The sequence below is a fragment of the Botryllus schlosseri genome, chromosome 8 (assembly GCF_051294905.1).
Source record: "Botryllus schlosseri isolate E-star chromosome 8, Bs_hap1, whole genome shotgun sequence".
Classification (NCBI taxonomy): domain Eukaryota; kingdom Metazoa; phylum Chordata; class Ascidiacea; order Stolidobranchia; family Styelidae; genus Botryllus; species Botryllus schlosseri.
Window position 1 is genome coordinate 26,518,011 of NC_137243.1, and position 16,024 is coordinate 26,534,034.

General features: G+C 39.3%; 1 protein-coding gene across 5 annotated transcripts in view; it reads right to left on the minus strand.

Moving 5' to 3' along the window:
• Window positions 1-3,021: 3,021 nt before the first annotated feature.
• Window positions 3,022-16,024, minus strand: part of LOC145444666 (potassium voltage-gated channel subfamily KQT member 5-like) — a 50,390-nt gene continuing 37,387 nt past the window's right edge. For all 5 annotated transcript variants that reach the window (XM_080322683.1, XM_080322682.1, XM_080322681.1 and 2 more), the window contains 10 exons: window positions 14,950-15,078; window positions 14,125-14,235; window positions 11,088-11,272; window positions 9,894-10,017; window positions 8,566-8,650; window positions 7,650-7,743; window positions 6,682-6,813; window positions 6,096-6,320; window positions 4,728-5,071; window positions 3,022-3,370 (listed from right to left, as the gene is read on the minus strand). In XM_080322683.1, coding sequence (XP_080178809.1) covers window positions 3,210-3,370; window positions 4,728-5,071; window positions 6,096-6,320; window positions 6,682-6,813; window positions 7,650-7,743; window positions 8,566-8,650; window positions 9,894-10,017; window positions 11,088-11,272; window positions 14,125-14,235; window positions 14,950-15,078 — 1,590 coding nt within the window. In that variant the 3' untranslated portion in view covers window positions 3,022-3,209. The remainder of the gene's footprint in view (window positions 3,371-4,727; window positions 5,072-6,095; window positions 6,321-6,681; window positions 6,814-7,649; window positions 7,744-8,565; window positions 8,651-9,893; window positions 10,018-11,087; window positions 11,273-14,124; window positions 14,236-14,949; window positions 15,079-16,024) is intronic.

The following is a 16,024-nucleotide window of genomic DNA, read 5'->3' on the forward strand; positions in this document are numbered from 1 at the left end:
AAGATACCACCTCCCTTAGCTCTACTGGTAAAACTGATTACGTGAGCAATTGTATGATATGTAATTACTAACATTATTGACAAAATTCAGGCATAAATTAGGAAACTACGATTGTCGGAATAGTCGAACGAAACATATATTCGAATCGCTTAAACGTACCAGAAAAACCTTCATTTGTGCGACATCAAATCATCATTTTCCTCTGCGGTTCGCATTTGTACGGTGGAGCTCAGATTACACTATTACATTACAAAAGAATAAACCAAGTCACCCTGAATCGCACCAAGCGTGAGTAAAATTTTCAGGTTGAATTAAAATCTCTCAAAGATTTGAGAACCAATTCGTAAATTCAAATTGCATATTGGCGGCCGCCAACACAACGCTAATTTGAATATGTGTAGAATGCCGCACAATTATGGTATTATGACTGCATGCGACCGTACGTCCGCAGCTTGGGCACCCCTGCCCCAATCGAAATAAGGATGAGCAAATCCTAATTAGGGCTCGAGGTCACCGGATCACCATCTAACACAGGGGTTCTCAAACTCGACCCTCGTGACCCCTGACTGCGCCCATTCAATTTTGTACACTGCGCTATATATAAGCTTTGCCGCAGGAAGCATTAATTCAAAATGTCTGAGCTATCGCGGTGGTTTCCCCTAGATTCATTATAGACAGATATCGCAAGCTGAACACATGCCAACTCCACTTTGTTCTACTTCAAAAGTAACCAATAAGTCGATTACCAAAGGTTATAGGATGAGAAGCATTTGCTCATGACATCAGGAATGTAATAGACAAGCTACATATAGTTGATATGAACATTGTACGATATTGCAAATCCGGTCGGTCAACCTGTTCTGAAGCATAAACCGGCGTATTTATTATGATAGAGAGACATCGTTTCATTATAATACGGATCTGGTAAACCCCTGTACACCCCTTTCGAGTGGTACACCGTTTAAATTTTCTGGTACACCATGGGGTGTGCGATACACCTGGTTGGAGAGCCCTGGTCTAGGGGACCAATTCCCCCCCGGAGTTAGGTTGACCGCCCTATCGGGTGCCCCAGACCAGTGAAAGTAACAATATTATTGACCAAATCCAACCATTAACTTTGAAATATTTTCGCACTTCGCGCGGAAGTAGAGGAGTACTGATCTTTCATAAAATTATGTCCGTGGGTGAAATATCACCCTAAAAGTAATTTTAATCACCCAATAACGGCCCAAAACCATACTATGTTACTTTATTTCTTCATCTCTTTAAAAGGGGGCGTATCCCTCATCAAAGTCCCCCCAATTTTTTTTTTGGATACGTCCTTGGTCGTTACGCACTGTTGTCCAAGGGACAAGGGAGTTGGTGAGGGTGCGCAGACTCATGAAAAATTAGAGGGAACATTGGCTGTAAGGCACGCTCCCGCGCTCACAATAATTCGTTAGCCGGATTTTCGTGACAGTCATTTTCATTCGTTTTCGTATACTCTTCAAAATTTGAAGTAAATTCTTCCACCAAAGGCTTCGTGAACGGTGATTGAAAAGGGAATCTAACCTGATTCTCATCAACAAATAATTGCCGTAACCCAAGCTATGCTCAGAACCTCTTTGTGTTCGACTTAAATTACGTTCTCGTTCAGTATGTCATCTCTCATCGTTGACCACACAATAAAACTTGCATTAAAAGTGGTCTGCGAAGTGAAAACGTTGGGGAGCGCTGGAATAAATGACAACTGCCGCAGATCAACCTTATATCATGGTCCGCAAATATGGCATGGCATTCAATATGCATTTTGGGAACTGTATTTTTACGCCTTATATCATTTACTCCTGCCACAAAGCAGTGTTGGGATGACTCGAGTCACCTTTTTCGAATGACTTGACTTGATCCGAGTCACTTTGCTAAATTGACTTGACTTGACTTGACTCGGCGTATCAGAAATGTGGATTGACTCGTGACTCGGAGCAAAATTCACGAGTCAATTTCAAGTCATCAAGTACTCGGTGTCGATAAAAATCACTGTTATATCTTGCATATGTTCGGATTGTTCGCGAAACGCTGGTATAACACGTGAGAGGGACCAATCATTCAATGATCGTGTGTTTTACTGAGCCTCCATTGTTCTCACACAAATAAATTGACTGCAAACGAAGTGATCGAAGCTTACAGCTTACGTTGCAGTAAACTAGTACGGTAATTTAATAGCAAAATGTCTATTTCTGTTCTCTGTTCTTACCTTGACCAAACCTCTTGTTTTATTGAAATTGAATTCAAATATAGTTTATATAATCCTCAACCATTTGCGCAGGCTCAAATTTTATGATACCAATTTGTAAATGGGTATTGTATTGCATCTTATCAATTTGTTTCTCTATTCTCTATTTCGGCTGGTACCTATAAACTGAGGCTATGCAATTACTTACGTTGTTTAGCAGTTCTACGTTTATGTGAGCGATACAGTATCTTCTTGCGTGTATATTTAACTCTATAGGCTATTCGTTCACCTGTTCAAAATCAATGACCAGTAAATCTGTATTTCAGACAGCTAGCAAAATGCAATGATGTAATCATGCCTCACACTTCAAAATGCATGTCCGTCAATACTATATGATATTTACAGTGCGGCGCCGTATATTCCAATCGTACTTGCCCACTTGTTTTTTTAGTTGAACAATAACAACTCGTTAAACTTATTTATCTCTTTTCATATTTCTTCGTAATAAATTCTTTTGCTCTTTTATTTTTATTTTAGTTGTTCATTATTACGTTGATGTTCCAATTTTCTTCTCACGGTTCGGCCTACAACCATTTACAATGTTTCCGATTTATTTATGACGGAGGTGACAGTTTCCAACTCGTTGTATCATGGTTTTCGTACTTAACCAATGCAGTAGGAAGGTACGCGGGGGCTTAACGATGGCATCGTTGACATATGTATTGCCTGTCGATTGCGATTCTTGTCTATCTGTCTTATCTACCTGATTTGCGAAATCACAGTCAATCAAATCACATGGTCACACAATATTCACTTAAATATCTAACGAGATCTTCGATTCTCGAACTACTTCAATTTTTATTGGCCATACTGTAATTCAATGAGGTTCAAGATCTGCATATTTATCAGGTTTCCAAAGCCTGCTGAACTTATCAAGGCACTCAATTCACGCTCGGCCCATAACGGACAAGTTAACATCGTCGAAATATTTAAAACATCAACAAAGCGCGGTTTCCACTGTTCGATTGATCCCTGTAAAATGCGTAGTCCTTGCCGGTAAATCTTCGCTCTCGTGGATTTCCGAGCTCCCCGATATCGATTGCAACTGAATGGAGTCGGAGCAGTCCTCGGACGAATCGAGAAACGGCGTGCTTGGCCCTGTAAGTATGAAATAGCCTACTAGCAGTAAAACCAGAGTTGTAGCCAAGTCACCAGGCTACCGAGACGCAAGTCAATCTTTCTTTTATCGTTTTGACTCGGGTCATATCGAGTCATATCAATTTCACACGGGCTCCAGTCCGAGTGCAATTCACGACGCAAAGGGTCAAGTCCAAGTCATAGTGTTGAGACCCGAGTACGAGTACAAGTCATACTGTTTATTAGTTCAGTCTAGAGTTCAAGTCACGTGGAACTCATCTTTTATGATTCTGTTCGAGTGAAACGAATCCATCGCAATCCTATTATGCTCATGTGTCTCACTTTTAAGCGGAGATGGTCAGTAAAGAGGTACCAGTAATTTTTTAAAGTACTCCAGTAGATTTTGCCTACTTGCACTACTTCTTCAAGTGAGTATGATTTTAGACCGCATTCATTTTTTTAACTTACTTGTAAATCGATACTTCTACTTGAGTGTCATTTTACGCCGTTATTTCAACTTCTACTTGAGTACCAACGATGAATACTTTCACCTCTGCTCTTCAGAGGTTTATTCAAACAGATAAAAACAGTTTCCGGCCCGATTTATCTCTTCTATAACTTGGTCGAGTCATGCGCAATGACTCGATTACAAGTGGAATCAATACACAAAGTGACTTGAATCGAGTCGAGTCACTTTCCATAATTAAGAATATGACTCGAGTCAAGTCGAGTCATCAAAACAATTGCGACTCGTGTCGAGTCATTACTTATATCATTACAACTGGGGTTGCATTTAAAACAAAAATCAATTTACAACAAAGATCGTCCCTATTTAAAACATGATTTTTGATTCTGTTGTCACAGTAGAAGGACATTGACCATTGAAAATATAGGGTAAATATGACATTTTTAACGAAAACGGCTTCCGACTCCGGTCACGAACCAAAAAATATCTTTGACCAGTTTTACATCGTTCTACAGCATTTTCACGGTCGGTGGTCTACATCATCAGAATGTCATTTCCGTGCAAATGATCTTTATCTACGTTTAATAACTTTTAAACAGACGACAATTTCGAAGGTTTCAACCATTCCATTTCGTAAACCTCGACGATATATTGCATCCAAGTCGTCCGTAGGTTCATACTGTATGTTTTTCGTATGTATTTACACAATCATGACATAATTATGAACGTTTTGCAAAGTAATATATTTTTTAAATGCATTTTTTAAAACACTGTTTAAAACATGTTTTATAGTGAAACAAAGTGTTTTAAAACACCATTCGTTTTAAATGCAACGCTATATTCAACCCTGCTACAGAATTCAACATCTAGTTCAACTTAATCAACGCAGAAATTAACACAAGGTATACAAACCTATGTAATTGTCGTCTTCTGACTCCCTCCTTTCTTTTGGTACGTTATTCTGATCGCCGCCTTGGCAATGGTTACGATCATTCGAAAAATACAGCAGATCCTTACATGAGTCCATTGAGAAAAACTTCGAATTAGAATACGCTATATCTCGACGCCTTCCCAGACGCGGCGAGGTCAAGTTCTTTCCAAATCCTACGAATTTGGTTTTTGGCATTTCAGTCGACTGATGTGTATTTTCTTCATTGCTTTTTTCATAATTTCCCACTATTTCTGATTCCTCTGTTGAGGTAGAGTCGTGATCCGGTTTCTCTGGTTGATGGTCTTCGCCAACTTTAGCGTGCCTCCTGGAACACAAAAATTATTATTCACTTCTGCATTATTCAACATTACAACCAGAGTCGGAAAACTGGAAAATTATGAGCTTTTTCTGTATTAAATTTGGATTATCATTATAACTGCACAGTATTTTCCAAATTAGTTTAAAATAAAAATTATGAAAATAAAAAAACTCGGAAATTGAATTTCGAATTAGAAAGAAATACAGCAAAACTCAAGTTCAATCCATATCTAATCCGAGTTCATTTGCATAAGCAGGAGAATCTCAACAATCTTTACAAGAAAAGGTTGGTTCGTTTCGCACGATACAGTTCTCCTGTAGCATTTTCAGGAAAGCCAGAAATTAGATGTCTAAACATCGTACTCATTTACCAGCTGACGCTGAATGACTATAGTGACACTGCAAGGATGAGTTTGAGGAAATATATTCAGATACCGGGATACGTGGGCTAATTCACGCAGTGTTCACTGATAAGAAATGACGCAAACTTGAACCAAAACTAAATTATACTTTTGCGAGTGACAACATGTTGCGCGAAGCGCGTAGAAAATCTTTACTTTTGATAAATCTATGGCAAATTATTCTGCTTTATTGTAGTGTACGAAGATCTACCAAAATGTGACTGGCTCATGGATCTGCCAATGCGTCGGAACTGATATTTTAGTCATCACATCTCGAGTGTTGGGGTTTCATCAAATTTTTGGTTGGCCTTGCAAGTTCACAATCAGTGCAATCCATTTTTGATAATATTAATAATTTCGGAAATTACCTCGCGGGCCACTCAAAACCTTCTCGCGGGCCACGGGTTGGCCGGCCCTGACTTAGATAAATAGTGCATACAGTCAAAAGCGTAGTGAACACTTTGAAAAAGTAGACTAGTACTCAGTTACTGACCGCTCATGGCACTAATGCATGCGACATAAATTGTGATTGTTTCTATAATCTATACATTCAAGAGTCAGATAGATTACAATGTTGATCATAAAAGGTTGGTGATGCTCGTTTTTCTCAAATTTTCAATAGAAACATACTGAAAGGAATTGATGAGTATGTCGATTTTCCTTTCTATCGACGCTACACTCGATTCCACGTTGATCAGCCGTTCGTTCATGCTGAGGTCTTTTTCAAACGGGCTTAGCAGTCCCTTGTTCCCGTTTATGCTGGTACCGCGCTGTGCGCGATAAATGGAACTAGCGCGGGCGAACTCTACTGAAGGCGACGCTGCGGTGCTTCGGATCCCGACGATGGAGTCCACTCTGAATGCGTCAACAAATGATCGATTGTCATACTGCAATTATACGAGTGGTTTGCTGTAGTAATGAGAGTGTGAAAATCGAATCGAATATGAGGTTTCGATGCGACTTGACGTATTGAATTACGGCAAATGTGGTTTAGGGAAGAGCATATTTCCAGTTTGATGACATTGGATATGTCATCGTGAGTATGCCTAACACTCGCAGATATGAATACTCTGTTACCGCTTTCGTAGATGGAATAATTACACGTTTATAGATAAATGTACCGGTGCTTCTGTATGGAGTTGACCGCAGTTTGTCCAGCATAGAGAGATAGCCGTATATAACTACCAACAAAACTCGTATATAACGGTGATGCTACCTGCTTTGCAGATTCTTCACCCTTGCTAGCATATCGACGTGACCAGACGAATACTGTTCTATTACGTCTTTGACGTCGTAAGGCCGAAGGGCCTCCTTAAATTTTCTTCTTGCGACTTGAAACTTTAACATTCTGCAAAACAGCACCGCATAGTTCATTTAATCGGTCGACCGGACCTATATAGTATACACATTGCGCTATCGTGCGGGGCTGTTCGATAGTTAGAATACCAATCATTGTGCAAATCCCATCGGCGCGCAGTGTCGCTAACGATATATCCGGTATACACGCTAAAATACCCTGTTGCCTGTAAAGCAATCGATGGTTTGTGAGCAGTTGCGTAGTTGATGCAATTACGAATGTGACAAATGTCAGCAGTTATAACTTATGTTGCGAATGGAATGCTGTTCATGTTTGGTATGTGAATTATTGAATTGTAATTTTATATCATTAACTGCACGTAAATAACATTAACGGTGTACTAAAATAAAGCTAGCACTAATTTATTATTTTGGTGATAAGTATTTTTTAATCCCGGGAATTTTTGGGTAAATATCTTAGTATTATGCCTCAATCCCCGTCAAATACTTGAACCAAAATGGCAAGCTGGTACTATATCATAATGTTTTCTATATTCCCTCCAATTGACAGAGTTAGTCATTTCTGACTAACGTACTAAGGATATTTTGGTCTCCCGGTCCCAATTTGTTCTTGGGATGGTCTCTGCAGAGCGAACCTATAGGATCTTGACAATATTCAGCCAGCGAGATAGTATAAGATGATTACAGGAAATCTCGCTACAGTAATTTCGTCACGACTGGCACTTATTCAATGCTACCAAGTGTATTTGAGCAATGACTACTACTCCGGCAATATATTTGACAGAGGCGCAGATAGGAAGCCAAAAAACAAAGATTTTCTGAAATTAGCATCGTGATCTCGAATGTTCATATTCACAGAGCACCGACCTGATTCCACGAATGGCGTTCTTCTGCACCTCTGTAAATTCCGTGAATGTTTCGCTTGATTTCGTGGACGAATCGTCGTCAGAGTTTTCGAGATCTGAAATTCATGGTATTTCACTGTAAATACTCGAGCATATTTCGCACGACACGGCTTATTTGAATTATGTGACGCATTTGCTGGGTATGACCGTATCTGTGCTGCCCGTGACCCTCTGCATATTAAATAAGGATGCGCATAGTCAAGCGTCCAATCGCCCATCTCCGATAAAATGTAAATATCCGTAAATTATTGAATTATAATTATAGTCTAATGACAATATCGCGACACTCTATTAGCGGACGAAATTGCACCATTGCATAAATACGCTATTCCGTTTGTTTAACCGACGGTGTGGTCATTTTGGCACTCGTATTCTATCAAACTACAGAAGTTACATATCTCGTGTCCTTGGTAAGCTCAGAGGTTTTCAAGTAGGCTACCGAATTGTGCTTTCACGCCTTCCCGTTTTAGCTAGTGGTGACCAGGTCGCTGTGTTTAAGGAAAATAATTTGAGGCGCGATTACGAGAAAAACACGTAGTGGAATACGGCCAAGGCTTAGGGAGCACAAATTTTGGAGGACTTACTAGCAAAGCTAACAAAAAACAAGGCAATTTTTGCATGGTATGAACTATTCAAGATGCAGCGATCAAGACCAACTTACCCCAAATACATTTTGCTGTCTTAATAGAACTTAACTGCTTTCAATTGAGGAATAGAATTGAACAGTGTGAATTAAACTTTTGACTCTGCCCGTCAACGCATTTTCTTCTTGTCTTTTGTCCCGTTTGGAGAAATAATTGCTCACCCCTGATTAACAGTGTAGTCCCGAACTTCGACTCACTTAAACGTAGTAATCGAATAGTTAAGGGGTTATTTACCAAGGTCCAAAGCTTCTTTCTTTTCTACGTATTTTCGGTTCGTTGATCCAAACCTCTGAAGCCTCCCAAACGTGGATTTGACAAACTGCAAAAACGAATCAACATCAGTTTGTTGTCTTTGTAATCATAGTGTTCGAGTTCTATGGTCATATTTACACCAGGTCGATATTTCTTAATATATCCTAATTCCTGATAAACGTGCCGTATACACTGAAAATGCATGGATGGAAATAGCTGCATTTACTAAATTTCCCCGGTAAAAAATAGTTGTAGATTGTAATCACTTAAGTAAGTAGTAGGTAAAATTCACTTAAGTACTGGGAAAAAGTAGAGGTAATTCGTTGCTGACAATATTGAAGATATGTCTCAAGGATGTATCGGCCGGGGTTCTGCTTACGACGTGTCCCCTTTTCGGTTTCTAGGGGTATATCGAGTCCATTTCACCCTTCCCTTGGGTATACTTCAATAAGAATTGGTGTCTGTAACTCATTTAATCCCATTATAATTGGTGTGAAAGAAATATATTATACCAGAAACCGTCGTTTACCAGATGTGCAGTGTGCACTCGACGCCATGGTGGGAATCATCGTAACACATGGTGTTGTTTACACTGTATATAGAAGGGCTCTTTAAACATATTTTTAGCGTGGACCTCCGAATTCTTGTCGGTGTCTGCGTGTACCCCCTTTATGATCCGGTCCGAATTCTTTACTTCACATTAATTGGACATATTGTCATGAAATTAGAATGAATTGGTAGTGAAGTGGTTTTTTTTTACATATAGGAAATGACGGATGTGACAAGAGATAGATGAATTGGTCTAATGAACTGACTATAAATGTTCCTTCAACTTTGCGGGCTTCGTGCTCCCATTGGAAAGCACCTTCCCCAATAGAAAACGCTCAGTCTTTTGTATCTTAGTGTGACAAAAGTAAACCGAATGGAAATATATTCCTCACTGTACCATCTTTTCTTTGAAATTTCTGGATATGGGATGATAAGTTGATAGATACGAGGCTACAACTGATATGAATTTACAGTAATAAAACAGCGGCAAAACAACAATGGGGAAAGTGACCTAATATGTCTTTGTCTATACGTTACAACCGACTGTGATAATATTTGCGAAGTAAAACTAGAAAATCCTCAGTATTCATTTTGAATTTAGGTGGAGTTGCTATTGTTGATGAGGTGGCAATTTTATTGAAGTTGATATAAAACACTTTGATGTCCATTGGTATTTCATGGACACCTTTACACTATTGCGCGGAATCGCAAGGGGTTCATAGACTCCTGCAATATGAAAGCATTGAAGCAATGCATCTCACGTCGTCCTTGCTGTTTTCGAGTGTCGTCGGTGAAGTCGCTTCGTTTTCCATTCTTCCGCGTACTCGTACTTTGGTTCCGTACGTTCCCATAAACCTTTCTTTCAGTGACTTCTTGCCCTGTGAGCTAAAAAATATGAACGTTACGTTACATGCGGATATCAGAGGAAGAATCTTTATTTGTAAATCGTGCAAATCAACAGTAAAATGCAATTGCTTTAAATATAATATACAGATGAGCAACGTTCAGTTAGACATGATCGATATTAGACAATGTTCTCGAATCTGTACATACATTTATGCGTGTTGCGTGTGTAACGTGTATATCCATATATGTAAAGCTGTACCGATGAAAGTTTTGTATCATGTAGGCTAATTTCGTATATTTAATGTACGTGTCACTATATAGGCCTAAGACTAAACGTAGACTTCTTCAAACCATTTACTTTTCAAAACACGCAACTAGAACTACAACTAGGACTAACTAGCTGCAACTCGACTAGATTCAATTACGAAGCGAGTAATTATTTTTTAATTTATCCGAATAGGACACACAAGGTCGATAATCGATATCATAGGCCGATATTAATATGGAAGGAGCAGAGAACCATTTCGCCAAAAATATTCGATTAAGCAAGATGGCACTTGTACATGCCACGGAAATCTGAGCAGCAAACGAGAAAACTGAAATTAAATAGAATTATTGCTTAATTGCGCACATTCATTGAAATTTGGGATAACCCAAAAAATAAAACATGATATAAAATTGCGAATCAGCCCAGTAGAGGTAGATCGCAATGCAGGAAGCATAGTTTCTTTGCATGCTCATTGCTCACGCAGCTAAACTCGTCCTGCAAGGGTTAATCTGTCACGCATCGTTCTTTGCGTCGTCGATTTCTTGAGAATGAGAACACGAAGCATTGAATTTCCAATATTTTTGAATTTTTTTATGAATAAAATATCGGCCTTCCTAGGCCGATATCGATAATCGGGAAATTTCCAAATATCGTCCTCGATACAATCGACCAGGTTGATAATAGGTCGACCTCTAGTTTGTACTAGTGTGTAAACGATGTATAGGCCTATTTATAATTTGTTTGGTATTTCCTATAGACTCTTATAGACGTGGCACACAAAACCTATGATGGAATAAAGCCTCACTATCACGATTTTATTACTACAGTAATAATAATTTACTTGTTCGCTATGACGTATCCCCGAAAATGCGGTTGCCAGGTCGCCGACGATGTTGAATCCGCGTCCGCCGCGTAGCACCTCCAAAAGCATTGGATCAAAAACGCGGCCGGCGTACGCCTACGCGCGAAATGTTTCTGCCTGTGCTGTTCTTGTACTTTCAACGCGAAACCGGAACCAAGTATACCCTGTCAGATAATAATAGACACTCAGTCTGTACATCTGCGTCGCCCATGTGCGTTTCGTTTAGCGGTAGGCCACATGCGCGCACTTAAATGGAACATGATACAATACAACTTTACAGGACCGCACACGGAATGTCATATGTGTAGACGCCAGTGTTGGGATGACTCGAGTCATGACTTGACTCGAGTCAGACTCGAGTCACCTTTTTCGTATGACTTGACTTGACTCGAGTCACTTTGCTAAAATGACTTGACTTGACTTGACTCGGCGTATCAAAAATGTGGATTGACTCGTGACTCGGAGCAAAATTCACGAGTCAATTTCAAGTCATCATGTAATCGGTGTCGATAAAAATCATTTTATCTTGCATACAGTCGGATTGCTCGCGAAACGCTCGTGTAACCCGTCAGAGCGACTAATCATTCAACGATCGTGCGTTTCACTGTGCCTCCATTTTTCTTTCACTAATAAATTGACCGCAAACGAAGTGATCGAATCTTATAGCTTACGAGGTCGTAAACTAGTACAGTTAAGTAATTTAATAGCTAAATGTATATTTCTGTTTTTTGTTCTTACCTTAACCAAAACTCTTGTTTTATTGAAATTGAATTCGAATATAGTTTCAATAGTCATAAACCATTGGCACGGGCTCGTTTTGTATCATATCAATTTGTAAATGTGTAATGTATTGCATCTGATCAATCCGTTTCTCTATTCTCTATTTTGGCTGGTAACTATAAACTGAGGCTATGCAAATACGTAGTTTAGCAGTTCTACATATATGTGAGCGATACAGCGCCTTATTGCGTGAATATGTACCTCTATATTCGTTCATTGGTTCAGAATCAATCTGTATTTCAGACAGCTAGCACAATGCAATGACATAATCATGCCTCATACTTCGAAGAGGCAACTAGACTTGAATTGTGACTTGACTCGTGACTTGACTTGACTTGACTCGACTTGACTCGAGTCACCTCCAAAAATCGAGTGACTTGACTTGACTCGAGTCACCTTCGAAAATCGATTGACTTGACTTGACTCGAGTCAAAATGTGGAGTGACTCGAAATGACTCGTGACTCGAAGGTAGTGACTTGATCCCAACACTGGTAGACGCTGTGATAATAATGACCTTCGCAAGCGACCACCATCTAAGATAGTTTCTATGAATAACAAACAAACCATTTCATTCCTATTATCATCATATACCAGCATGATGCAAGACAATACAAAATGGAATTACACATAAACAATGGTCGTGACATCTGTAAAAGGAAAAAATCCTTATTCCCTCACAAAATTAATTGCTTGGGGCCAGGTGTTTTTGAACCCGGATCCTGTTACATCAGGTATATTTTACAATTTCAATAAAAATGGTTCGTATCTTATTAAAAATAGAAAAAAAAAAGAGATTATGTATAACCCAAGAGTTGATATTTATTTACATTATTTTCAGATAATCACAGTAGCACAACCACGGTAAACAAGATATTTCATTGATATTTCATTGATTTCTCTTCAACATGAAATAGAAATTGTGGAGTTCCGATTTTGGCCTGATTCAGTGAAACATAATTATTCATGAACAGACGTAATGAGTGAATTTTCGTAATAAACAAGTTTAGTTTCAAGAACTTCACATTACAAAATCCGGCGTTTGCAAATTTTCGAAAACGATTACTGCACGCTGATATGAATATATAATACATATATAGCCTACAGAGCCCACGCAACGATAACTATTAATATGGGAGGATTTTAAGAATCTGCACGGTGTATATTACCATTATGAACATCCGACACAAGGTCAACGAAAGGTCACTTGTGTATGACATTGGGATGTTTTCATCATCATCATCATCATTGGTTTATTAGCAATTTTATCAGTTCAATACACCACAAAAATGCGATACAATGAAAAGACAGGAAGATGTCGAAGCGACAAGGAGTAGTCTATGGAATCTGACACCCACCTTGGCCTTGGCGATGTAAAGAGGAGGCATGCACACTGAATGAAAGTAGAGAAGATAGTATAGAAAAAGAATGCGACAAGAAATAGGGCGGCATGTCATGGGAAGCGAGATCGATAGGTCAGTCGTGGTCCGGTAATCTTGAGGATGGACTGTATTTATTTAGTAGTAATTGCTTGTATTTCGACTTGAATGTGGACATGCTCGTCGACTGTCGGATGGCCGGCGGGATACTGTTCCACACATCAGGTCCGGCATATGTGATGGAGCGATGATCTTTTCGGTCGATCATATGATATTTGGACGACGTGGACGCGCGTGTGTTGTACTTGTGCGCTTTTGATTCAGAGGTAAAGAAGTCATTGAAATATTCGGGGCAACGACCGCAGTGAAACTGATACATAAACTTGACGATTTCTAGTTTCCGCATATCTTCTATGTTTAGGACGCCGAATCTCTTCAGCAGCGACTTATTGGATGGGCAGCCAGGCCCTTTTGGGGCCCTAGCTATGATTCGGAGTACTTTATGCTGTAGTTTCTGCAGTGGCTTGAGTGCAGTTTTACTGGCAGCCCCCCAACAGAGGATGCCATAATGTAACTTCGATTGGATCAAGGATTTAAAGAGTATCAGAAGAACCCATGCTAGCATGAAGCGCCCAAGGCTGTAGAACAGGCCGCACTTCGGTGATAATTTAGTTTCTAGGGACTGAATATGACGCTCTTCCAGTATACTCAATTGGCGCATAAATATAGATGGAAAGTTTAGTCTCCAGCACATCCCATAACACATACAGACAGAAAAATCGCTGGCAGGTCCTAATGACTGCGAGGCGAAAAATTCCACTTGAGATAGACCGCAGTTTCCGCGAGGAAATATTCTTACCGCAGGTAGCGCGAAAAATGAAATCCCGAGAATCGCAAAACAGCTGGCGATGAGTCGTCCGGCCCACGAATGCGGTGTCTTATCCCCGTATCCAATTGTAGTCAGAGTTATCTGGAATATTTCGTAAATTTGACAAAGAGCTTCTCGGAGATACGGGACTACAATATACAATTGAATTAATATATTCAAATTGAAATAAACCCGAATAGTTTCGACTGAAACTCGTCAGGGGTAGTCGTGAGTTACTAGTGGATATTCGGAAGCGACTATTTTATATATGAGTCGTCGATGATCTAGCGTTCGGATTTGTACAGTAGCAATTGACTGGCTTGTTCAAAACTATTTACTTTCATTAAGCGTATTGCAGTCAGTTGTAATTGGAAAATTATCGGGGTTTTCCGTCGTTTCAAATTCCGTGACATTATATCCAGCTGTACACGATATGGCTTATAATTTGCAATACCAATCACCTTATCGGCAATCAAGAGCATTTTAGCATAAAATAACCTTAATGCATCGCCTTGGGTCCATGGTCTATTTTGTCTGGATTATAGTGGGCAGTGTCGGTACATGCGATGTCCGGAAACAAGTCGATGAGTTTCAAAAAATAATAATTTCGAAGTTACATAACTTCAATATACAATTGAATAATATTTTGATATTTTCATATTGAAATAAATACGAATCAGGGGTAATCGTCAGCAAGTGGTACGAAATTGAATATAACCGCTAAAAGTGTAGCGTGTAAACTTGAACATCTATGCAACATAAACTTTGATTGAAAGACAAACCAAGAATTGTCATTGATTTTTAACGCAGACTTACCAAGCCCCACCACAGAGCGTCTGCGAAAGTCCCGAAATCTTCCGGGTTCTCTTCCTTTTCCACTTGATAAACCAGAAACGAGGCGAATATAAGTGCTAAAAATCCGATGTACCAAGCCGTTATCAGCTCCTAAAAAAATGAATCTCGTTGACTCGGAAACTTGTGAGTTGGTTACACTTCGGGGGTGAAGACACTAAATCGCGTATCCCGCATACAAGAAATGTGAGATTGAAGCTGTCAATGGTGAAAGTATTGTTTAGCTCTGAAGAACTGCTAATATTTGAGCTTTTTACGATATTTCATGTACTAGTCATTAAAAATTGCGATGATCTGTCCACGCAATCCAAAATTTGCGCCATCAAAGACCCGCAATTTTAAATGGGCATAGCTGACGAGATGCGCATCGTAGAGAGCTCAAATCTTCGCGGTTCTATATGGCGAACGTCATGCTATTATTAGCAAATTTTTTTCTTGCTGTATCGTGGGATACGTGGTTTGTGGCTTTACCTGTAATAACCCGTCTATAGCACTTTTATCACCAAAACTATGGAATGTCTAAAAATCGAGGCAATCAGTAAAAATGAAGGTCACATTGGATTCAGCGACCTCGAAATACCTATAGCAAAATGAAAATTCTTTCAATTTGAAACATCAGAAGAGCCTGTTGTACGTACGGAACAAAAATACACAATTGATAATAAATACTGATAAAATTCGAATATTTTCGTAGGAGCCTAATCGTTAGCAACTAGTGGACATTCCAAATGAACTTGGTACAACAGTTGTATCACCAAATGTCATGTCGCATAAGTTGAAACATTCTTGACAACTAAAGTCGTGTTGAACAGTGTGCAATTATTTGCGAGGACATGTGTCGATGCCTGTCGATGCACATTATTTTAGAAAACTGTAGCAACATAAACAGCACTACAGGTAGATAATGGTCGAATGTATAAGATTGGTACACTTGAGAACTTGTAGATTTTGTATATTCATGAAAAATGTCTTTGGTGAAGAATCAATAAAGACACCTTACACTTTTGATCTCGTTTACCGAATGCATAATAGATGAACG